The following is a 21,006-nucleotide window of genomic DNA, read 5'->3' as shown; positions in this document are numbered from 1 at the left end:
TAGCAGATTGCTAATGAAGGCGGTGGGATGCTCAAACTATGAGCTAGGCAATAATTTGCCCCGCAACTACCGTTGCCGAAAGCGCAATAGAACCATACTGCGCGCCCTGTAAAAGTAACACAGGTAAAGGTTGATAGAGAGCTCCTACGATCTCCGACAGGCGGAGTCAAGGACTTCAGAATATCCTACCGATTCTAACGCCAAAGTAGATATGACCCTATCTACCATTGTGTCCAGAGATGATAAGAGTAGTTTTACTTATGACCCTAAACCACCTGTAAAAACAGGATGGAGCAGTGATACAACTGGTCAGATTCATAACAAAGGATCGCCTATGGTGAGAATCTTATAAAGAGGAAAACTATACAACCATCAGAGATGCATGCATGGCTATCCCCACTGTTGAAGCCTAACTAAGAAGTCTGGCCAGAAACAGAGTGAGGTAGGGAGCCTCTATTGAAACCGACATATCCCCAAAAGCCAAAGAGTGTGTGAATCTCGCTACCTCTGCACGCTGCGGCTAGAAGTAAAACGGAGAACGTTTCACATAATGTTTATGAAGATTGGCAGAATGCAACAGTTCAGAACCTGTGGAGCATAGACACTCCGATACCAAAAGGCTCAGACTTGTTCTGCTGCGATCTTTTGTATTGAACCCTATCCGGTATAACGGTCTCCCTGTGAAAGGAGACCTGCCATCTTACAATGCGAGCTAAACAAGTCACACTGACAAGATTAGGGAGAAGCATAGCCTGATTCACATAAGGCCTAGAAGTAGGCCCATGTTCTATCCACACCGTCTGGACAGAGCCCAAAGAATTGTCCAAGATACAAAAACACCCCCCCCCCCCCCCCCTTTCTTTCCCTTAATTACTGCCTTATCTCAAAAGGCGAAAGAGTGAGGAGGAAGGACCCGTTTGCGAGAATGTGACATAATGCCACTGATCTTTCAAAGAAAGGCAGAAGTTCTGAGAGGAAATCAAGCACCAGAGAAGACAACTGTTGTCCTCAATAGCTAAGGGAGTGGTAACAGTGAGAGCCAAATCCCCATCTCCCTACACACTGGCTTGAAATAAAGAGGGCGAACTTCTGTTAACCGGAAATGAAGCCCTCGCAGGAGCGAAATACTGCTGAATATGAGTGTGAGTAAACGGCTGTACGATAGCTGAAGCCATAAGGCCGCAGCTTGAAACTTAGAAAGAATGCCTGACAGGCCCATATACCAAAAACGGTCACAAATCCCGGTAGTAACCGAGACCGATGCCGCTTAACCTCGGTGGTAGGAACGAGACCGTGTTGCGGCCTTTTGCTGAGCAACGATAAAGACTATGCCTAGGCTGCAAAGATGAGGGTAATCTTTCCCTTCTGCAAAATCAGGAGTGAAAAGCCAGGAGTATTGAAAACCTGATTGCGTGCGAGTACTAAGTTAGCCCAGCCCGCAATTGGGAAAGACACGTGAGTGTATCAGTAACTTGATCCGCTCTCAAACTATGCTCCTATCGCTCCCCGAGCCAAGAGAGGGGTGCGTGAGCGTCTTTTAAAATTTCAGTTTCCCGATGACCGTAACGCTAGAGGCCTTACATGAAGTTAGTTCAGAAGCCGTGAGAAAAAACCTCAAGGTAAAAGAACCAGCCTAGGGAAAGATAAGGCCTCTACAACCAAGGTTTCTGTAACTAGTCAGTAACGCAAGTGCTAGAAACCGAAAGTTGGGTCACCGCTGAGGGAAAGGTAAGATGTAACCTCCCTCTGCCCTTAGAGCAAAATTGGCTCGGGCTAACTTGCCGCTTAAAAACGCGTGCAGAAAGACCTGATAAATTATCCCAAGCTGAATACCTGCAGCGGAATACCATGATTCAGCCCCCAGATAAAACGAGGAATAGGCGCGGTAAAGCCTGAAGCCTGTACCATCATACTGTGACAAGTGTGACGTCACTTCAAATGGCTTAGCCGAGACGGCTAAAGAATGCAACAGGGCGAACAAATGCGTACTATTCTGCGATGTGGGAGAAAAAACTCCTAGCGCATTGCAAATTCAAGAAAAATCCAGGGGCCGCCGCGTGAAGGCTACAAAAAGAGTGTAGCCTTTTCAACTCGCGGGAGAAAGCCCTGAGAGGCGTAACGCCAAAGTTGAATCACTGAACCTCAAGGAACTGTGATTCTAATTATTACTGGCAAAAACATAAAAGTTCACTGTCTTTTGCATATGGGAAAAAAACAAACCCAATGCTAAAAACTTCTGTGCCAAACCTAAGTTTAGCCACAAGATGGTGTCCATAGTTCTTTCCGTAACCTCTTAAAATGAAAACGCTGAAACTAAGGACTTTCTGCAAGTCCTTTGTGTTGCGCAGTGAAAGTCAATAACAGAAGCCACTACCATAAGAGGTAGGCTTCACCGGAAAAGTTCCGTCTGAGAGGTTACGGACAGTGACTCAGAGGCCCTAAAGACTTCCGAGTCAGAAAGTGACCAGCAAGTATGGACATATTCTGGCGAGCTGTCGAAAAACCAAAGCTTATGACTCTTATGAGAAAGCGGGCGATTCCGTAAACCATAAAAGCTGAGCATGCCTTAATGGCTTGACTTGCTTCCACTGCTAAGGCGAAAAAATAGTGGCCTTAGCAGCTTCATCCGAGAGGGCGGAGAAGAAGAGGTATGCAGCTTCACCGTAGATGGGCGTACATACCGCAAAGTCCTCCTAAGCCAGAGGGACTAACCCTATATGTGTGCTTGCTTAGCTTCCATATCCTGCCTAAAGTGAGGTAGCATGTGGCAAGCTGAAGCAGTTCCCGGAATCTTGCCAGAATATTGGGAGTAACACAACGTAGCGTAGACGTGCGAACACTCCCCTGGCGAAAAACAAAAAGTGAAAAGTGCCGGAGTAAATCCGCCTCTTACTTGTACCTAGAGCCAAGCGAAGGCTGACCAAGCAAGCAAACCGTCCCAAAGGTGCTTTATCTTGAATCCTAGCCAAAGAAGAACCTGTGCGCGTGCACAGAATGTGCAAATTTAAGAGAAGCGCTGGGAGGCTCAGCTGCTCAGCAGATTTTAGCCAAAGTGGCTAGCGGCGTCATAATATCCGTCTCCCCCGCGTCACAACGAAACTCAAAGTTTGACGAGAGCAGAGGGGATGGAGCACGAGAGAGATCTTCGCGAAGTTTCCGAAAGAGAGGATAACTCGACAAGATCATGTGCTTATTCCCTCAGAGACAAAAGAGAGGCTCAGTATAAAGAACAGCTCTGTTCTACCGCAGCCGTCTCCCTAAGTGTAACCAGCTCCGTTGTATACAGAAGCGCAGCACGCAGGAGGACAAGTGTCAAAGAGGTAATGAAAATGGCTGTTGAAGCGAACCTCTGTCAGATAACCCGAGAGAGAGGAGTGGAATGCTTCACAAGAGCAAACCACAGAAAGACTAAGCCCAAAAACCGTACTGTAAGCTGCCAAAAGAGGCACTGTGACAGTCGGTGAGTTGACCTTGCCGTAGGTTAAGCTCAGAATCATTGCCATAAAAGAGGCAACAGAGGGAGAAATACGGATCCAAAAGGAACGCGATTTTCCCGAACTGAGCGAAAGTCAACCAAAGCTGAAGGTGTTGGTAAGGCCAAGTTGCATAAGCAACCGCAGCTTACTCAATGTGAGCGAAACTACTTCCGTTGCCTATGCTAAAGCATGGGTAAACTCGGATAGTAGCCGAAAACCGGTGTCTTCTCCCTGAACGGAAGCACCGTAATCAAATCCTTAGCCCTGCACATTCGTGCATGCCGGAATCACGCTACCACACTGACTACTATAGTCTGGTGAAGCTTTCCGGAAAATACGTCCTTAACCGGACGGAAAGAAGGTGAGGCAGACAAACCTGCCGGCGTTGCCACACCTTCTTCAAAGTTCTACGAAGGCGACTCACGGAAACGGAAGTGCTGCCTCTCGTCTTTCGTAGAACCAAAATCCCCCAAGGCGGAAGGAGGTTGAGCACACAAGCCTGACGGCGTTGCCACACCCTCCTCAAAGTACCTTGAAGCGACTTCCGCTGCCAAGCTCAGAGCTAGCGGAAGCTGCAATGGAAACACGGAAGCCGGTGTCTTCATCATCGAAATGAGCGGAAGTGCGCTACCAAACTCCGAACAGTCCTCCTGCACTTCCGTGCCATCCGGAAGTCCACTACCGCCCAGGCAATGATAGCCAGGCGAAGAGACGACCGGAAGGGAAAACACCCGAGGGAATTTATACCCAAGCAGTGTATCCCTGAGGACTGCTTCCTGCCCACCGGGCGGAAGCGGGGAAGGCTGTGCCGATCTGTCCTCGTACCCAGGTACGGAGGGTGCCAACGACAGCCTATCCCGCGTATCTGGACTTTCCCCCCGAACCTGCCGCCCACGCATTCGAGACGGCCCAGTAAGGGGAGAAAAGCTTTCACTCACCGCCCCGCAACTCGGAGCGGCTACGTGACCCAGTATACGCCCTTCGCGTTGGCCGGAGAACCCAGCTACTAGCAAAGGATAAATACCTTGAGCGTCATCAGGCCGACACGCAGACGAAGCCTGGGTACGCAGCAGCGCATCTCCATCACCGTCATCAAAGCCCGCATGAACATCGGCCGTCGTCACAGTCGCCGAGGGAGGAACACGCACCCTGCCAAGGCGACGTGCATCCGAGACACCCGAAGGCAAAGACAAAAGCTCTGCTATGGTGGACGTAAGATCCGCTGAAAGTGAAGAAATCTGTGCGCTCAGAGAGCGAAGAATAGCAGTAACATCTTGCTTATCGCTAACAACGCTAGAACCCGCGGACACATCCGGCAAAGCCTGAGCAGGCAGTTTAGGCATAGATGGAGATTTTGGCAAATCAATAGTAACGTCAAACGAATGTTTTGATGAAGGGTCTAACACCTTAACCACCGCATGACTAGAAGGAACTTTAGACTTGCGCACTGGCTTTTGACAGGAGAAGGCTCCGCAGCTGACTTAGAAACTTTCTTTTTACCGCTCTCCGACATGGCGGATGAACAAGTAAACAACAACAAAAATTTCTAAACCTGGCAAAACCTAAGTCAAACAACAACGAAAATAGCAAAAAAGCTCACCCCAAACACACAAAGGAGCAGAGGAACGTGCACGGGAAACCAAGGTGAAGTCAACTCAAAGTAAGAGTCTGACAAACGGCTGAAAAGCCTGAGCGAAATGCAAACACGTCCATACCCACGGATCGCTGAGGAAAGAATGATTCAAAGATGGCGGCAAGGTCGGAAAGTCACGTGACTTTGTCCTGTTATAGGGTCAAGGTAGCTCTTTTTTTAGGGTTGCCTCCCCTTGTTACCAAGGTGACGCGATGCAGCGTCCTAGCACTAGACTGAAGTAAATTGCTATATGTGAGTTGGGATAAGATATGTAATTTAATGAATATTTACGATGGGAGGGGTAGTATTAGTAGCAATATTTTGAAGATGGGAGGGATTTTGTACACGAAATGCAATACTTAGATGTACTACCTGTGCAGAAAAGCGCTGCTTAGATTCGTTTTCGTTGTGTGGCGGAAGTGAAAGAAGTGAAGAAGTAGAGCCGAAAAAAAAAGTGTTTAGTTTCGTAATTCGTATTGCGAAACAGAGTATTCACCGCGGTTCACCGCGCCGCGCTTATAGCACGTGTTCAAAAACTTTCATCGACAAGTTGGAATGACTCGCAAGAGAGTAATAATAATAATAATAATAAAGTGTATTTATATTGCGCCTATCCCTTACAAAAAACAAAAATATTTGGCTCTAAGCGCATTACAACATGTGAAGGACTTGGTACAATCAAGTCTGACAAGTACAACAGCACAATATACAGTCGGTCTCTTAGGTAAAAGCAGCTTCAACAGTTAAACACTTCTACTAAAAGATCCTCTAACAATTTACAAACATAGTTAAAGAACATCGAGTTAATAGGAATTAAAAAAAAAGGTTCTTATAATAAAACTATCTAGCGAACGACGAAGAAGAAGAAGAATAAAACTATCAATGTCAATGTATAACAAGTCATTCAACGTAAATGGCCAAAGAACAACAATAAAACAATGGTGATAAAACAGTTATACTCAATGGCTAATAACGAGGCAGAGTTAAATAGTATCGACACAAGATTAAAACAAAACATATTTCTGGAGACGAATTAACAACAATAAAGCAATGGTGATAAAACAGTTTTACTCAATGGCTAATAGCGAGGCAGAATTAAATAGTATCGACACAAGATTTAAACTAAACATATTCCTGGAGACGCATTTAATAATTATACATGTATCAAATAATCAATGTACAAAATACAGCCCTCGCAAGCAACCCGCCCCCAGCCGGCCCACAGCGCGCTACGATGGCAAGCGACCCCTCTCCTTAATGTGGCAAATACTGAACAGTGCACACAACCAATTACTCGCATATACTCGTGTCGCTCACTCGCACACACACACAAACACACACACGGACAACATCGAATCACTCGCACAGGCTAGGGGTTGAAGTATTCCCGGAAGAGGTGTGTTTTTAGAGAGGACTTGAAGGAAGGGAGAGAGGTAGAAAGGCGGACAGACATGGGCAGAGAGTTCCAAATAGAGGGAGCTGTGTAGGTAAAGGCGCGCTTGCCGAAAGCGTTCAGTTTGACGCGTGGGACAACAAGGTGCCCTGCGTCAGCGGATCTGAGGTTGCGTGTGGGGACGTGTGGCTTTAAGAGCGAAGACAGGTAAGAAGGGGCAGAGTCTTGAAGGCTACGGTAACACAGGGTAGCTATTTTATATGTAATGCGTGCTTTGATTGGTAGCCAGTGAAGGGTCATGAGGAGAGGGGTGACATGGTCGCGCTTGCGCTTGCGCAGCACAAGACGTGCTGCATTGTTCATGATGCGCTGTAGGCGGTCTAGCTTGGCGTCTGGGAGGCCGGCTAGGAGCGAGTTGCAGTAATCCAGTCTCGACAAAATAAAAGCCGAAACCAGTGTCTTGGTTGCGTACAATGCGGTGGTGGTTGGTAAGCCATGTTGTTGCTGAAAGAGAAAAGAGCACAGTGTTGAAAGTGATTTGATCTTTTTTAAGACAGACACAGAAACACCGGCAAAGCTCCTGACTATTAATGTTGCAATGAATATTTACGATGGGAGGGGTAGTATTAGTGGCAATATTTTGAAGATGGGAGGGATTTTGTACACGAATTGCTATACTTAGATCTGAACCAACATTGAAAACTCGGCAGGTTTCAAGTAGAAGGGAAGCTACTGCTTCAGCAACCTAACGTTGTTGAATTGCGTAGATTGTTTCCCTTGGCACAGAAGCCGTATTCGCGGTTCACCGCGCCACCGCGCCGCTCCGCGCTTAGAGCACGTGTTGAAAATGTTCATCGACCAGTTTGTGCCCAGGGTCCACCTGAATACACCTACCAAATTTGAAGCAGTCGATTCACAACAAACACACAGACACCAAAACACATAGACACACAGACCGACACGCACACAAACACACACACACAAAACACACAGACACACACACACGTGAGTGCACAGACCCCGGCGCCACCAGTTTGGTAAAGGTATCGAATCGTAATACGCGCCCGTCAACATCAATGGACAGGAGGCTGGGCATCAGTGGCTGTAAAAAGAGTTACATACCTTTACACAGACCGCCTTATACCAGTTATGACTGTACACAGAACAGCATAACACAGTTCTGACTGTACACAGAACATCATAACACAGTTCTGACTGTACACAGAACAGCATAACACAGTTCTGACTGTACACATAACATCTTAACACAGTTCTGCGTTGTACACAGACCGTCATATCATGGTTCTGAGAGTACACAGATCATCATAGCACAGTTCTGAGTGTTTACAAACCATCATAACACAGTTCTAAGTGTACACAGACCGTTCTAACACAGTTCTGCGTGTAAACAGACCGTCATAATTCAGTTCTGACTGTGCACAAGACCGTCATAACACAGTTCTGAGTGATCAGAGACCGTCATAATACTGTTCTGACTGTACACAGACAGTCATAACACAGTTTCGAGTGAACAGAGACCGTCATAATACTGTTTTGACTGTACACAGACAGTCATAACACAGTTCGGACTGTACACAAGACCGTCATAACACAGTTCCGACCATCATAACACAGTTCTGACTGTACACCGACCGTCATAACACAGTTCTGAGAGTACACAGATCATCATAACACATGTAGTTCTGACTGCATGTACACCGACCGTCATAACACAGTTCTGACAGTACACAGACCGTCATATCACAGTTCTGACTCTACACAAACCATATTAACACAGTTCTGAGTGTACAGACCGTTCTAACACAGTTCTGCGTGTAAACAGACTGTCATAATTCAGTTCTGACTGTGCACAAGACCATCATAACACAGATCTGAGTGAACAGAGACCATCATAATACTGTTCTGACTGTACACAGACAGTCATAACACAGTTCTGAGTGAACAGAGACCGTCATTACACTGTTTTGACTGTACACAGACAGTCATAACACAGTTCTGACTGTACACAGACCCTCATAACACAGCTCTGACTGTACACAGACCGTCATAACACAGTTCTGACTGTGCACAGACCCTCATAACACAGCTCTGACTGTACACAGACCGTCATATCACAGTTCTGACTGTACACAGACCGTCATATCACAGTTCTGACTGTACACAGACCGTCATATCACAGGTCTTACTGTACACAGACCGTCATAACACAGGTCTTACTGTACACAGACAGTCATAACACAGTTCTGACTGTACACAGACCGTCATAACACAGGTCTTACTGTACACAGACAGTCATAACACAGTTCTGACTGTACACAGACCGTCATATCACAGGTCTTACTGTACACAGACCGTCATAACACAGGTCTTACTGTACACAGACAGTCATAACACAGTTCTGACTGTACACAGACAGTCATAACACAGTCCTGACTCTACACAGACCGTCATAACACAGGTCTTACTGTACACAGACCGTCATAACACAGGTCTTACTGTACACAGACCGTCATAACACAGGTCTTACTGTACACAGACCGTCATAACACAGGTCTTACTGTACACAGACCGTCATAACACAGGTCTTACTGTACACAGACAGTCATAACACAGGTCTTACTGTATGTACACAGACCGTCATAACACAGGTCTTACTGTACACAGACCGTCATAACACGGTTCTGACTGTACACAGACCGTCATAACACAGTTCTGACTGTACGCAGACCGTCATAACATGGTTCTGACTGTACACAGACCGTCATATCACAGGTCTTACTGTACACAGACCGTCATAACACAGGTCTTACTGTACACAGACCGTCATAACACAGGTCTTACTGTACACAGACCGTCATAACACAGGTCTTACTGTACACAGACCGTCATAACACAGGTCTTACTGTACACAGACCGTCATTACACAGGTCTTACTGTACACAGACCGTCATAACAGGTTTTACTGTACACAGACCGTCATAACACAGGTCTTACCGTACACAGACCGTCATAACACGGTTCTGACTGTACACAGACCGTCATAACACAGTTCTGACTGTACGCAGACCGTCATAACACGGTTCTTACTGTACACAGACTGTCATAACACAGGTCTTACTGTACACAGACTGCCACAGCACAGTTTGGACTGATAGCAGGGTATGTTAAAACAGTGGAATGCATGAAAGCAGGGACTTTAAAAAGGCAGTTCTCATTGTACACAGAGCGAGACTGCCACAATGGGATACAAACCAACCATCGTGTATAGTGACAAAATCGAAAATTTCTTAATAAATTTTCATTTAATTAATATACTTACCAACTCACATAAATAGCATTAACTTCAGTTTGATGCGTAAGACATTGAAGTACTAACCCTGGAAACAGGGGGAGGTAACCCCCAAATCAAAACAAAACCTTGACAACAAGGCCCTGGTAGTTACCTCCCCTCACCGGTAGCCCGCGCATGCGCGGCACATATCACCGGCAAACTCATTCCCAATGAAACACCACCTTCAACCATTAACAAAAAAACGATTGCGGGGTAGGATGGGAGGGCATTAACTATGTGAGTTGGTAAGTATATTAATTAAATGAAAATTTATTAAGAAATTTTCGATTAAATAACATATTCTTACTACAACTCACATAAATAGCAGATTGCTACATAAGGTGGCGGGAATCTCACTAAAAAAGATAAGAAACCAGCCTGCTTCAACCATAATTGGTAAGCAACTACTACCATTGCAGTGGGTACTAAAACACGCACAAAAGTAGTAAAGAAAGACGTCTAAACATGACGTCCAAACACCACTGAGGTGCCATACGAGAATTGTCTGGCAACAGAACCACCAGATAAAGGGTCCAAGCTCAGGCCCCATGAATTCTAGACAACCCAGAGGAAGAAAGAAAGCTCCCCCCCCATTTGACTGCCGCACTCATAAGCCTGTTAATGAGTGTAAAAGCCCATCTAGTCAGGGCTGCCTAGCAATAATTTGGTTCTATCCGTTGAAACGCAAGAACCAAAAGGAGCCATGCAAGACAAGTATGTCAAATACTCAAATGAGTCAAAACCTTGAGCGAGACCCAGAAGTATGTAAAACGCTACACCCTTAAGGGGAAGTGAACACTGACAAAAAGGAGTCTGAGAGCCTTCCTATAAAGAAAGGCTAGCATGTCTCAAAATCTATGGCTCTTAAAAAAGAGCTTAAAAAACAAAAAGAAATCCCAAGTTGGAATTAATTTTCAAAAGACAAAAGCTTGGACGCAGGGCCCTTACCACGCAGGGCGTAGAAAGAGAAAAGTCTTGTCAAGACCTGACGACGTTCCTCCAGAATAACGAAACATAGACTTCCTACGATAACAACAGTTCGTGGAAAGTCTTAACATCCTCCTGAACTGGAGAATGCTAAAGCCGATGCCCAGAATCTAGAACTTGCACTAATGCAGGTGCTGGAGGAAGGGCTGACTGCCCCCCCCCCCCCCTTTTATTTGCACTCATAGAAAGTTAATGATGGCAAAGAAACCACCAGAAAAAATCAACCTAGATAAATGTAAGAGGTTCACATTTACATGTGTACATGATACTGTTTAAATCTTGAGATGTATTTTCATTTATTCCAGTGGTGCAGTCACTTTGCAAAGAGAGTCCCTAAAATACAAATTTTGATTATCTCCCCTGCACTACTCCTTAGTCTAGACTTCTGTGTTGAGGATAACTCTGGTGTGACCAGTGTTCTTGTCTTCCCCTGCCCTGAAAATGCCTGTCTTGTGTAGGGATACAAACAATTTATAAGCAATAATGTACTTTTTGTATTAAAACATTTAAAGTTAATATTTTGGAACCTTCTCCTATGTTATTAATGAATAATTATAGTATTTTGAGGCACTGAAAGTAGTTGAGTGTAAGGAACTAGTTTCTTCTGGCTACAGGATAAGACAGTGCTTATCCTGCAGTTCTACAACTGTTTTCCCTCCATTTTCGGCCATTGTTCCATTCGACTCCAAGAGAGAAGCGTGGTTTAGTCAATTAGTGATGAAGGTATGTTTGTGTGCTTTTAATTTTATTCATTCTGGTAATTATGTATGAAATTGTTGTTTAGGACTGTGTTTTTAGGATTTTAATAATGTATTTGTCTAGGTTTTCTAGAAGGTTTGCATGCTTGGTAGTTTCCAGACAACAGAAAGTGGACAAAGTTATTTTGTTCACAAACTATGGTCTCTTTTATTCCTATTATGAACAGAAACATTTTCTTTGGAAGGATTGTATTGTTTGGCAAATTATGTGGTGAATTTTGAGTTTACTGAGAATTCTATGGCTGTCTGGAAGAGGAAGATTTCCCGCCATAGAGCTGTGTCTATTTTTAGACTCATAAGTAGACCGGTTTTAGCATTGCCGGGTCAAGGTTGTAAGAGTGTTTCCGGTGTAAACAAAGCAGACGACAACAGATTCAGAAAATGTTCTATTCAATCTTTGTCACTTTTTCTGGTGTGGTTTCTCCTACCTTTGAGTGGAATGCACATATGTGGTGTGTTATTCTTGTGTAATTTGTAGTTTTTCTGATGTTTGATATTATTTTATTGGAAGATTTTCTTGGTTTTGAACTTAGGTTATTTTCTTGTGGTTGTTCGTTTTGCTTCAACCTTAAGAGTTGAGTGCATGAAAGAATGGTTAAGGAATGCTTGCTGTCTAGCAATGTAGTATGTTTATTGACATTACAATGTATATTTTCAGCTGTACTGTTGTCAATTGCGGTCATGTGGCGGAGTGCATAGCTGACCAGGCTGGTGTTGCCTAAATTGCCTTGAGGTGTGTTTCAGTCTGACGTTTAGTATGATGTGCACTTTGATGGTAACATGTTTACTTTATTATTGAGTTACATGCCTCTGAACTTAGATCTGTTATTAAACCCGTTTTTATGCTGTACTTGATTGCATTTTCATGCAGTTGTGTAATTTCACTGGTGATGTGTTAGTCATCACCATTGATGATCCATTTTTCCTGTATTCTGATAAGACTACATGCTATTTGTGCATTCATTGTTTACTACTTAGATCTGTTATTAAACCCGTTTTTATGCAGTACTTGATTGCATTTTCATGCAGTTGTGTAATTTCACTGGTGATGTGTTAGTCATCACCATTGATGATCCATTTTTCCTGTATTCTGATAAGACTACATGCTATTTTTGCATTCATTGTTTCGACCATCAACATTGAACGCAGAAGAAGAAGAAGAAGCATTCATTGTTTGACACTTTCTTTGTATAATTATAATGATGGTTACTTGCTGTCATGACTTATTTGCATTGTATTATGTTACAGGTTTTTTGGTTACTGAGGTAATAAACTACTGGACTTGAATTGGTGTCTTGTGACCCTTTGGATGGATGTTTTCACATAAATAACCCCTTACACGTAAAGCCTGTTGAGACCTAAGCTAAGTGAAAAGGCCTAAAATACGCTGTCTTGGTCGTGACTGACGAAAAGAGAAAACAATCTCTTACAAACGGCTAGACCAGAAAGACAGCTCTTAACTCAAAAAAAGAGCCGTGCAAGTTCGGAAGACAAACAGATATGTCCTCCGAGGCGAGCGAGTAATAAAAACGAACCTTTGCGTCTCCCCTTGAAGAGAACAAGAAGTTCCAAACGACCACAAGTGAAACACCCTCCACGGAGTGAAGCACTAAAAGATATGGCTTGAGTAAACCACAGCACCATAGTCCAAGGGGAAACGCTAAATGTTCGCAATGAACCAGAGACAATAACTTGCCCCTTGTTCAAAGGATAGAGCAAGACAAATGTCGGAAAACATCTGGCCTTGCTAGACTCTCCCACAAAAGAGTCGAATGACTTAAAGCCGAAAACAAAGGCAACAATTTGCAGGTCGGCGAGAATGCAACCTCTCATCAAGAGATGAACCGAGATTGCTCATCAAAACCAAAGCGACTTTAATCGAAAGCGGCAAAAGTCTAACTCAATACTCACTAGCAATAAGCTATGAAATTTAATCGACAAGAAAGGAAGCAAGCATACAGTGGGAGCTAGCTGTAGTGCCGAACGTGGAACGATCAGAGCCTAAGTTTGTCAACACAGAACTGAATAGGACAAACCCTGTAGCGACCGTTAAAACATAAAGTCGCTATGTTACACCCTGGGAGGGTGTGAAGCCCGCCAGGCCTAGGAGATGACGTCAGTTCGTGACCGATCTCCTACCGAAAACAAGTGATACCTGAGAAAAAGATATCAAGCCCTCATCGGTGAGAAAAATCTCAAGAACGAGCAAACGTGTTCCTGAAGTACCCAAACTACCAGAACACTCACCCTCTAATGAACCAAGCTGTGAACCCAACATGATCCAAACGGTTAGCCAAAAGTAGGCTACTGCTGGTGCATGACCTGCTTGAGCAACTACCCAATCAAGACCGAGCGAATGACGCAGTAAAACTTCCTGCGTTAAGAGTCCAAGTCTAGCAAAGACAAGCACTCATAACTTCGTGGGTCGTGGCAGAAAGCACCAATGAATGACTATGACTATGAACTGGACCGTCGCTACCCGTAGGTAAGACAAAGTCGCCGAAACCGGCCGTCATGTTGCCCCCAAACTGACTTCAGACGCTTCTTGTCAAAACAGAGGAAGTCAAAAGAAAGTCCGAACAACCTCCTCGAGAGGACAAAAACGATGAACGCTCAAAAACCGACAGCTGTCGTGAACTAAGGAGCATCCTTAAGAAAAATCCGGAATAAATTTCGCCGCCAATCAAGAAACACCCTGAATATGGCCGAAAACCCAGAACGCGTCTGATCCGCTGAGAGACTAAAAGTCAGACGCGGGGACCTACGCAAGCAGTAATCATAGATGCCATCACGTACAAAACCTTACCATCCTAAACAGCCGCAGCAGAACAGGAAGTAAGATACACGGCATCACTGCTCCCAACAACCTGGACCCCAAAGGGTTGACATCAGAAGTTGCGGACAGGCAAGAACAAAGTGCTACGATTACCTGGAACGTCAAAAAAAAACGAACCAGAAATAGGCAAAATCCCTAGTACAAAACACCCGCAACACCTTGACAGTGTGGGCTGATGCTAATGCGTACAGTCCTTCACTCCGAAAACAGAAGTGAGAGACGGGATACCAAAACCACCAACAACCTGAAACCCAAAGGGTTGACATTGGAAGCCTACTTGGCAAAGAGTCCTTGTTCCCAGAACCATCATTGGCCGAAGCCGTAAAAGATTGTCCCCCAACGCAGGAGTGACCTGAAGCGGGGAACTCGGAAATGCAAAAGAATCAATAGAATGATTGGACTTCCCGTTCAGCTTTGGTTTACGAAGCATGAAAGACGACGTGCGAGAACAATTGCTCGGAGAAGCCAGCCATGGCTGAACAGACTCCGACGCATCCCCATGAGCAGTGAACAGAGGAAAGATGCTAACAGCACCGGAACTCAACACCTTAGCCATCTCATAGGCTACAGAGGGCGACTCCCGAAACCGGAAGTGAACGCTAGTCTCATTGTCACCCTGAAAATCGCCAAATGCGAAAGGTGGTGCCGCTAAACGAGAAGACGAAGTTGTTACCCCTTCTGCAAGAACCTCCTCTCAACTCGAAAGTTGTGTTCCGCCTCGGAAGAGTCATCACAATCCTCGTCAACATCCACATCATCAACAAAGATGTCCGATGAAGCCCGATCATGACCGGAACCATCATTGCCCCGCAACGGAACTGATGAACTCGCCGTACCGGAACCCTGAGTAACCACACCAAGGAGGACCGGCAAAGCCGAGCTGCTACCATTGCCCGGAACCAGAGGTAGCTGGCAATCCGGAAGGGAAGGCGACCGGAAACACACCTGTGCTTCGCCCGGAAGCTGACCCATCCTGTCCCCCACCGTACGCAACCGCCTGAGCGGAAGCGTAGGCAGGAAACGGAATGCCATTACCACCAACGACCGGAACCCCCGTAGGCTGTGAACCGGAAGTCGATGGTAACGATTTGAAAGTGCCAAGATCTCCCGAAAGAAACCCTGTGGCCGGAAATCCCTTTGCCGAAGCAGTTGAACCCGAGTACGAGGGACCGGACGTACCAGTTCCAGCGTCAAGGGTGGAATAACCGTCGAGACAAACAACACGCTCGTGTGCTGAGTGCCCCGAACTTCCAAAAGTCTACCCCGGAACCGGCGGACCGGAACCAGCGGTAGCTGGCAATCCGGAAGGGAAGGCGACCGGAACACACCTGTGCTTTACCCGGAAGCTGACCCAACCTGTCCCCCACCGTCCGCAACCGCCTCAGCGGAAGCGTAGGCAGGAAACGAATTGCCGTTACCACCAACGACCGGAACCCCCGTAGGCTGTGAACCGGAAGTCGATGGTAACGAAATGAAAGTGCCACGATCTCTCGGAAGAAATCCTGTGGCCGGAAATCCCTTTGCCGAAGCAGTTGAACCCGAGTACGAGGGACCGGACGTACCGGCCCCAGCGTCAAGGGTGGAATAACCGTCGAGATGAGCAGCACGCATTTGCGCCGAACACCCCGAACTTCCACGAACACGTACCTGATCGGCCGAAGCCGAAAGCTGAGGAACAGCAACGTCCGCCGACGTAATCGTAGCAGAATGAACAATCCTCGACAAAGAGGCAGCGTTGCCAACCCCTGGAGGCAAAGCTGGAATGGTGGAGTAATTAAGACACACCCCTGTCAGTTGCCAGCATCTCCCTCATTTGATCCTTGAAAGTAGAAAAAAAAGAGCAAACAATTCATCGCGCGAGACCGCCTGGGTCTCTTTCTCCTGCGGCGACAAAACGGGCAAGCTAGCAGGAGGATCAATCGAAACACGCAACGACTCCTTGCTCACCGGATCGAAAATTTCGCAAAAATAATTACAAAATACTAAAATGCAAATGGCGGCATGCACCCGTAACACCGGGCACTGCCTACACTAGGTTGAAGCAACAAAAAACTCCAGAAAACGGAGCCAAAAGTTCAACAACCGGCAGAAAAAATAATGCAAATGGCGGCACGTCACAACGCAAGTCCGCCATGTTGACGACTAGAACTCCGTCAAGACGGAGACATGTAGTAAAAAACAGAATACCAACACACAAAGGTCGGCACAGGTAAAGACAAAATAATCTGTAAAAGATAAGTCATAAGACCTAAGCTTACAACAGAACAAACTGCTCAGCAGGTAACAAAGTACCCTGCCCGACAGAGCTAACGCTAAAGACCGCCATGTTGAAACTACAACTCCGAGAACGGAGAACAAGCTTAAACATAACACGAACAAAGGCGGCGCAAGCTCAACCAAGCCTGTAAGGAGTAAGTCACTAGACTTAAGCTTAACGAAAGAACACACTGCTCAGCAGGAAAACGAAAGTCGCCTGTCTGGCAGCACTACAGTAATAGTCGCCGTGTTAAAAGTACAACTCCGTAAGACGGAGCACGAAGTACAAAGCCATTTACCAACAAATGCAAATGGCGGCACAAGCTATAACAAGAAAACGTTACAGATAAGTCACTAGACTAAGCTTGAACAACAAAATAACTGCTAGGCGGGAAAACGAAAGTCACCCGCCTGGCAGCACTACAGTAAAATCCGTGTAAACAGAACGACTCCGTAAGACGGAGCACAAAGTACGACGCCATTTACCAACAAATGCAAATGGCGGCACAAGCTATAACAAGAAAACGTTACAGATAAGTCACTAGACTAGGCTTGAACAACAAAATAACTGCTCAGCGGGAGAGACAAAACATGTCTGAGAGAGCAACAGCTCTCTCCCGCCCAAGTGAAAACCAAAACAAACTCCGAGAAACGGAGAAAGACATTTTCACAAGTGAACAGTTACCATAAACAAACGTTGTAAACAAGAAAGATCTCACCAACAGCTAGCAAGATGAACCAGGGTCAAAAGGTCGTCCTCACAGGAGACCCAAGGCTGAAAAGCCCAGCAAGTACCAACACGTCTGTACAGCACGGTGTTGAAGAAGGGAATAAGTTTGCCGGTGATATGTGCCGCGCATGCGCGGGCTACCGGTGAGGGGAGGTAACTACCAGGGCCTTGTTGTCAAGGTTTTGTTTTGATTTGGGGGTTACCTCTCCCTGTTTCCAGGGTTAGTACTTCAATGTCTTACGCATCAAACTGAAGTTAATGCTATTTATGTGAGTTGTAGTAAGAATATGTTATTTAATAGGAAACACAAGGATCGTGTTCAACATCAACGTGAGGTACGGTGTAACAACAACAATAATACTCAATCATTTCCTTGCAGAACTGTATCAATAATGCGCACACATTCCATAAAAAGGAAAACAAAACCAACAGAAACAGTACTTTAAAAGACAGCTATACAGACCCTGGAAAACTGCAGGAAGTAGTAGGCGTCGTCTTCCAGAATAATCAAGTCATGTGACCTTGCCACGTCATACACTTCCCGTCGTCGTTCCAATGACCACGTGACTCCTGTCGGGTTTCCACCGGAAGTGACGGCATAGAGTACCTTGGGTTTCTTGGAGCCCGGATGTAGGTCGCTCCATGACGCGAGGACTCTGACAAGATCCTCAGTGACCATTCCCCCTTCGTCCGCCGTGATGCCGTGAAACCTGGCAGCGTGCGGCGTCAACTGTTGAAATATACTCAGGGACTTCAACTGTAGACTCTTAGCTAGGGGTGTTATCTAGTCAACGTCAACATTAGCTAGTGGTGTTAGTACAAAGCTTCTTATTTTCCCCACACATGACGATGGTAATTTCACCAAGTAGTTAATTCTTTTTTACTTTAGTATTATTGGGGAGGGTCGTGAATGGGGTGGGTGTGTGTGAGTGTGTGTGTGTGTGTGTGAGTGTGTGTGTGTGTGTGTGTGTTGGGGGGGGGGATTTGATGATCCTTTTGGATTCATGGGTGAACAGGTACACACTCACAGTGACAAATTCTCAGTTTTTCTTCGCATCATTTCGGTAACGATCAGGATGGTGAAATTTCAATTGTTAATTGTCCTGGTCGTTGTTTGCCTGTGCCCACCACACACGCCCCAATCATATAAAATGCGGCCATGAAGCCGCCCAAGAGAGGTGGGCATGGCGAGACCAAGAACGAGCGTGTGGAGTGCTCACCATGCTGAGTGCAGAGGAGTAAGTGGCTTCCTCACACAGCGCCCAGTCCCCCTCCTCCACCAGCATCTCCAGTGCCTGTCACACACATGACACACATAACGCTCACTGTCACACACATAACGTTCACTGGCACACTCATCACACTCACTGTCCCACACATCACACACACTGTCTTACACACACATATCACACACACTGTCACACACAGCACACGATCACACACATGACACACATAACGCACACTGTCGCACACATCACACACACTGTCACACACATAACGTACACTGTCACACACATCACACACACTGTCACACACATCACACACACCACACACACATAACGTTCACTGTCACACACATCACACACACTGTCACACACATCACACACACATCACACACATCACACACACTGTCACACACATCACACACACTGTCACACACATCACACACACATCACACACACCACACACACACCACACACACTGTCACACACATCACACCCACTGTCACACACATGGCACACATAACGTACACTGTCATACACATCACACACACTGTCACACACACCACACACACATAACATTCACTGTCACACACATCACACGTACACTGTCACACACATCACACACACATAATGTACACTTTCACACACATCACACACACTGTCACACACACTGTCACACATATCACACACACACATAGCAAACACTGTCACACACATCACACACACTGTCACGCACATAATGCACTGTCACACACAAAACGCCCACACATCACACACACTGTCACACACATCACACACACACATAATGTACACTGTCACACACATCACACACACTGTCACACAAAATGCCCACACATCACACACACTGTCACACACACACATAATGTACACTGTCACACACATTACACACACACACATCACACACACTGTCACACACATCACACACACATATAATGTACACTGTCACACACACTGTCACACAAAACGCCCACACATCACACACACTGTCACACACATCACACACACACATAATGTACACTGTCACACACACATCACACACACTGTCACACACATGACACACATAATGCACAATGTCACACACATAACACACACTGTCACATACATCACACACACTGTAACACACATCACACACATAACGCACACTGTCACACACGTAACGCACACAGTCACACTCATCACACACACATAACGTACACTGTCACACACATCACACACATAACGTACACTGTCACACACATCACACACACACACTGTCACACACATCACACACACATAATGTACACTGTCACACACATCACACACACTGTCACACACATCACACACACATAACGACTACACTGTTACACACATCACACACTGTCACACACATGACACACAGAACACACACTGTCACACATATAATGCACACTGTCACACACATCACACACACTGTCACACACATCACACACACTGGCCCACACATCACACACATAACGCACACTGTCGCTCACATAACGCACACTGTCACACACATCACACACACATAACGTACACTGTCACACACATCAAACACACTGGCCCACACATCACACACATAACGCACACTGTCGCTCACATAACACACACTGTCACACACATCACACACACATAACGTACACTGTCACACACATCACACACACTGTTACACACATAACGCACACTGTCACACACATGACACACACACACACACACATAACGTAGACTGTCACACACTCTGTCACACACATAAGACACACATGACACATAACATTCACTGTCACACACATCACACACACATCACACACATAACGCACATACACTGTCACACACATCACACACACTGTCACACACACACATCACACACACACATAACGTACACTGTCACACAAATCACACATAACGCACACTGTCACACACATAATGTACACTGTCACACACTCTTGTCACACACATGACACACATAACGCACACTGCCACACACATCACACGCGCTGTCACACACATCACACACACACATAACGCACACTGCTACAGAGAGAGAGAGAGAGAGAGAGAGAGAGAGAGAGAGAGAGAGAGAGAGAGAGAGAGAGAGAGAGATCAGGGCCCGTATTCTTGAAAAGTCTGCAAAATTGTGTCCGTCAAAGTCAAACCCTCGTGTAACTTAACCGCCCGGTATTTGTTTATATCGCCCGGTAATTGTTTATTTTTCCCTGGTATTCATGTGGATCTGGTAGAAGGTCGGCAGCTACCAGTGTTTGTTATTTTTAGAATGGGAGATTCCCCATGCTTGTTCTTATCTGCGCATGCGTGTCAGTTTCAAAGTCGAGTGGTAACGCACTTGCGC

General features: G+C 45.7%; 1 protein-coding gene across 1 annotated transcript in view; it reads right to left on the bottom strand.

Annotated features, from left to right (window-relative positions):
• Positions 1-21,006, bottom strand: part of LOC138966251 (kynurenine/alpha-aminoadipate aminotransferase, mitochondrial-like) — a 102,474-nt gene that overhangs the window by 18,507 nt on the left and 62,961 nt on the right. The window contains exons 6-8 of the mRNA XM_070338390.1: positions 18,642-18,716; positions 17,885-18,151; positions 7,522-7,604 (exon numbers count right to left, since the gene is read on the bottom strand). Of these exons, the coding sequence (XP_070194491.1) occupies positions 7,522-7,604; positions 17,885-18,151; positions 18,642-18,716 (425 nt within the window). The remainder of the gene's footprint in view (positions 1-7,521; positions 7,605-17,884; positions 18,152-18,641; positions 18,717-21,006) is intronic.

This window comes from Littorina saxatilis, linkage group LG5 (genome assembly GCF_037325665.1).
Source record: "Littorina saxatilis isolate snail1 linkage group LG5, US_GU_Lsax_2.0, whole genome shotgun sequence".
NCBI lineage: Eukaryota > Metazoa > Mollusca > Gastropoda > Littorinimorpha > Littorinidae > Littorina > Littorina saxatilis.
This window is presented reverse-complemented; position numbering and strand designations above follow the sequence as displayed.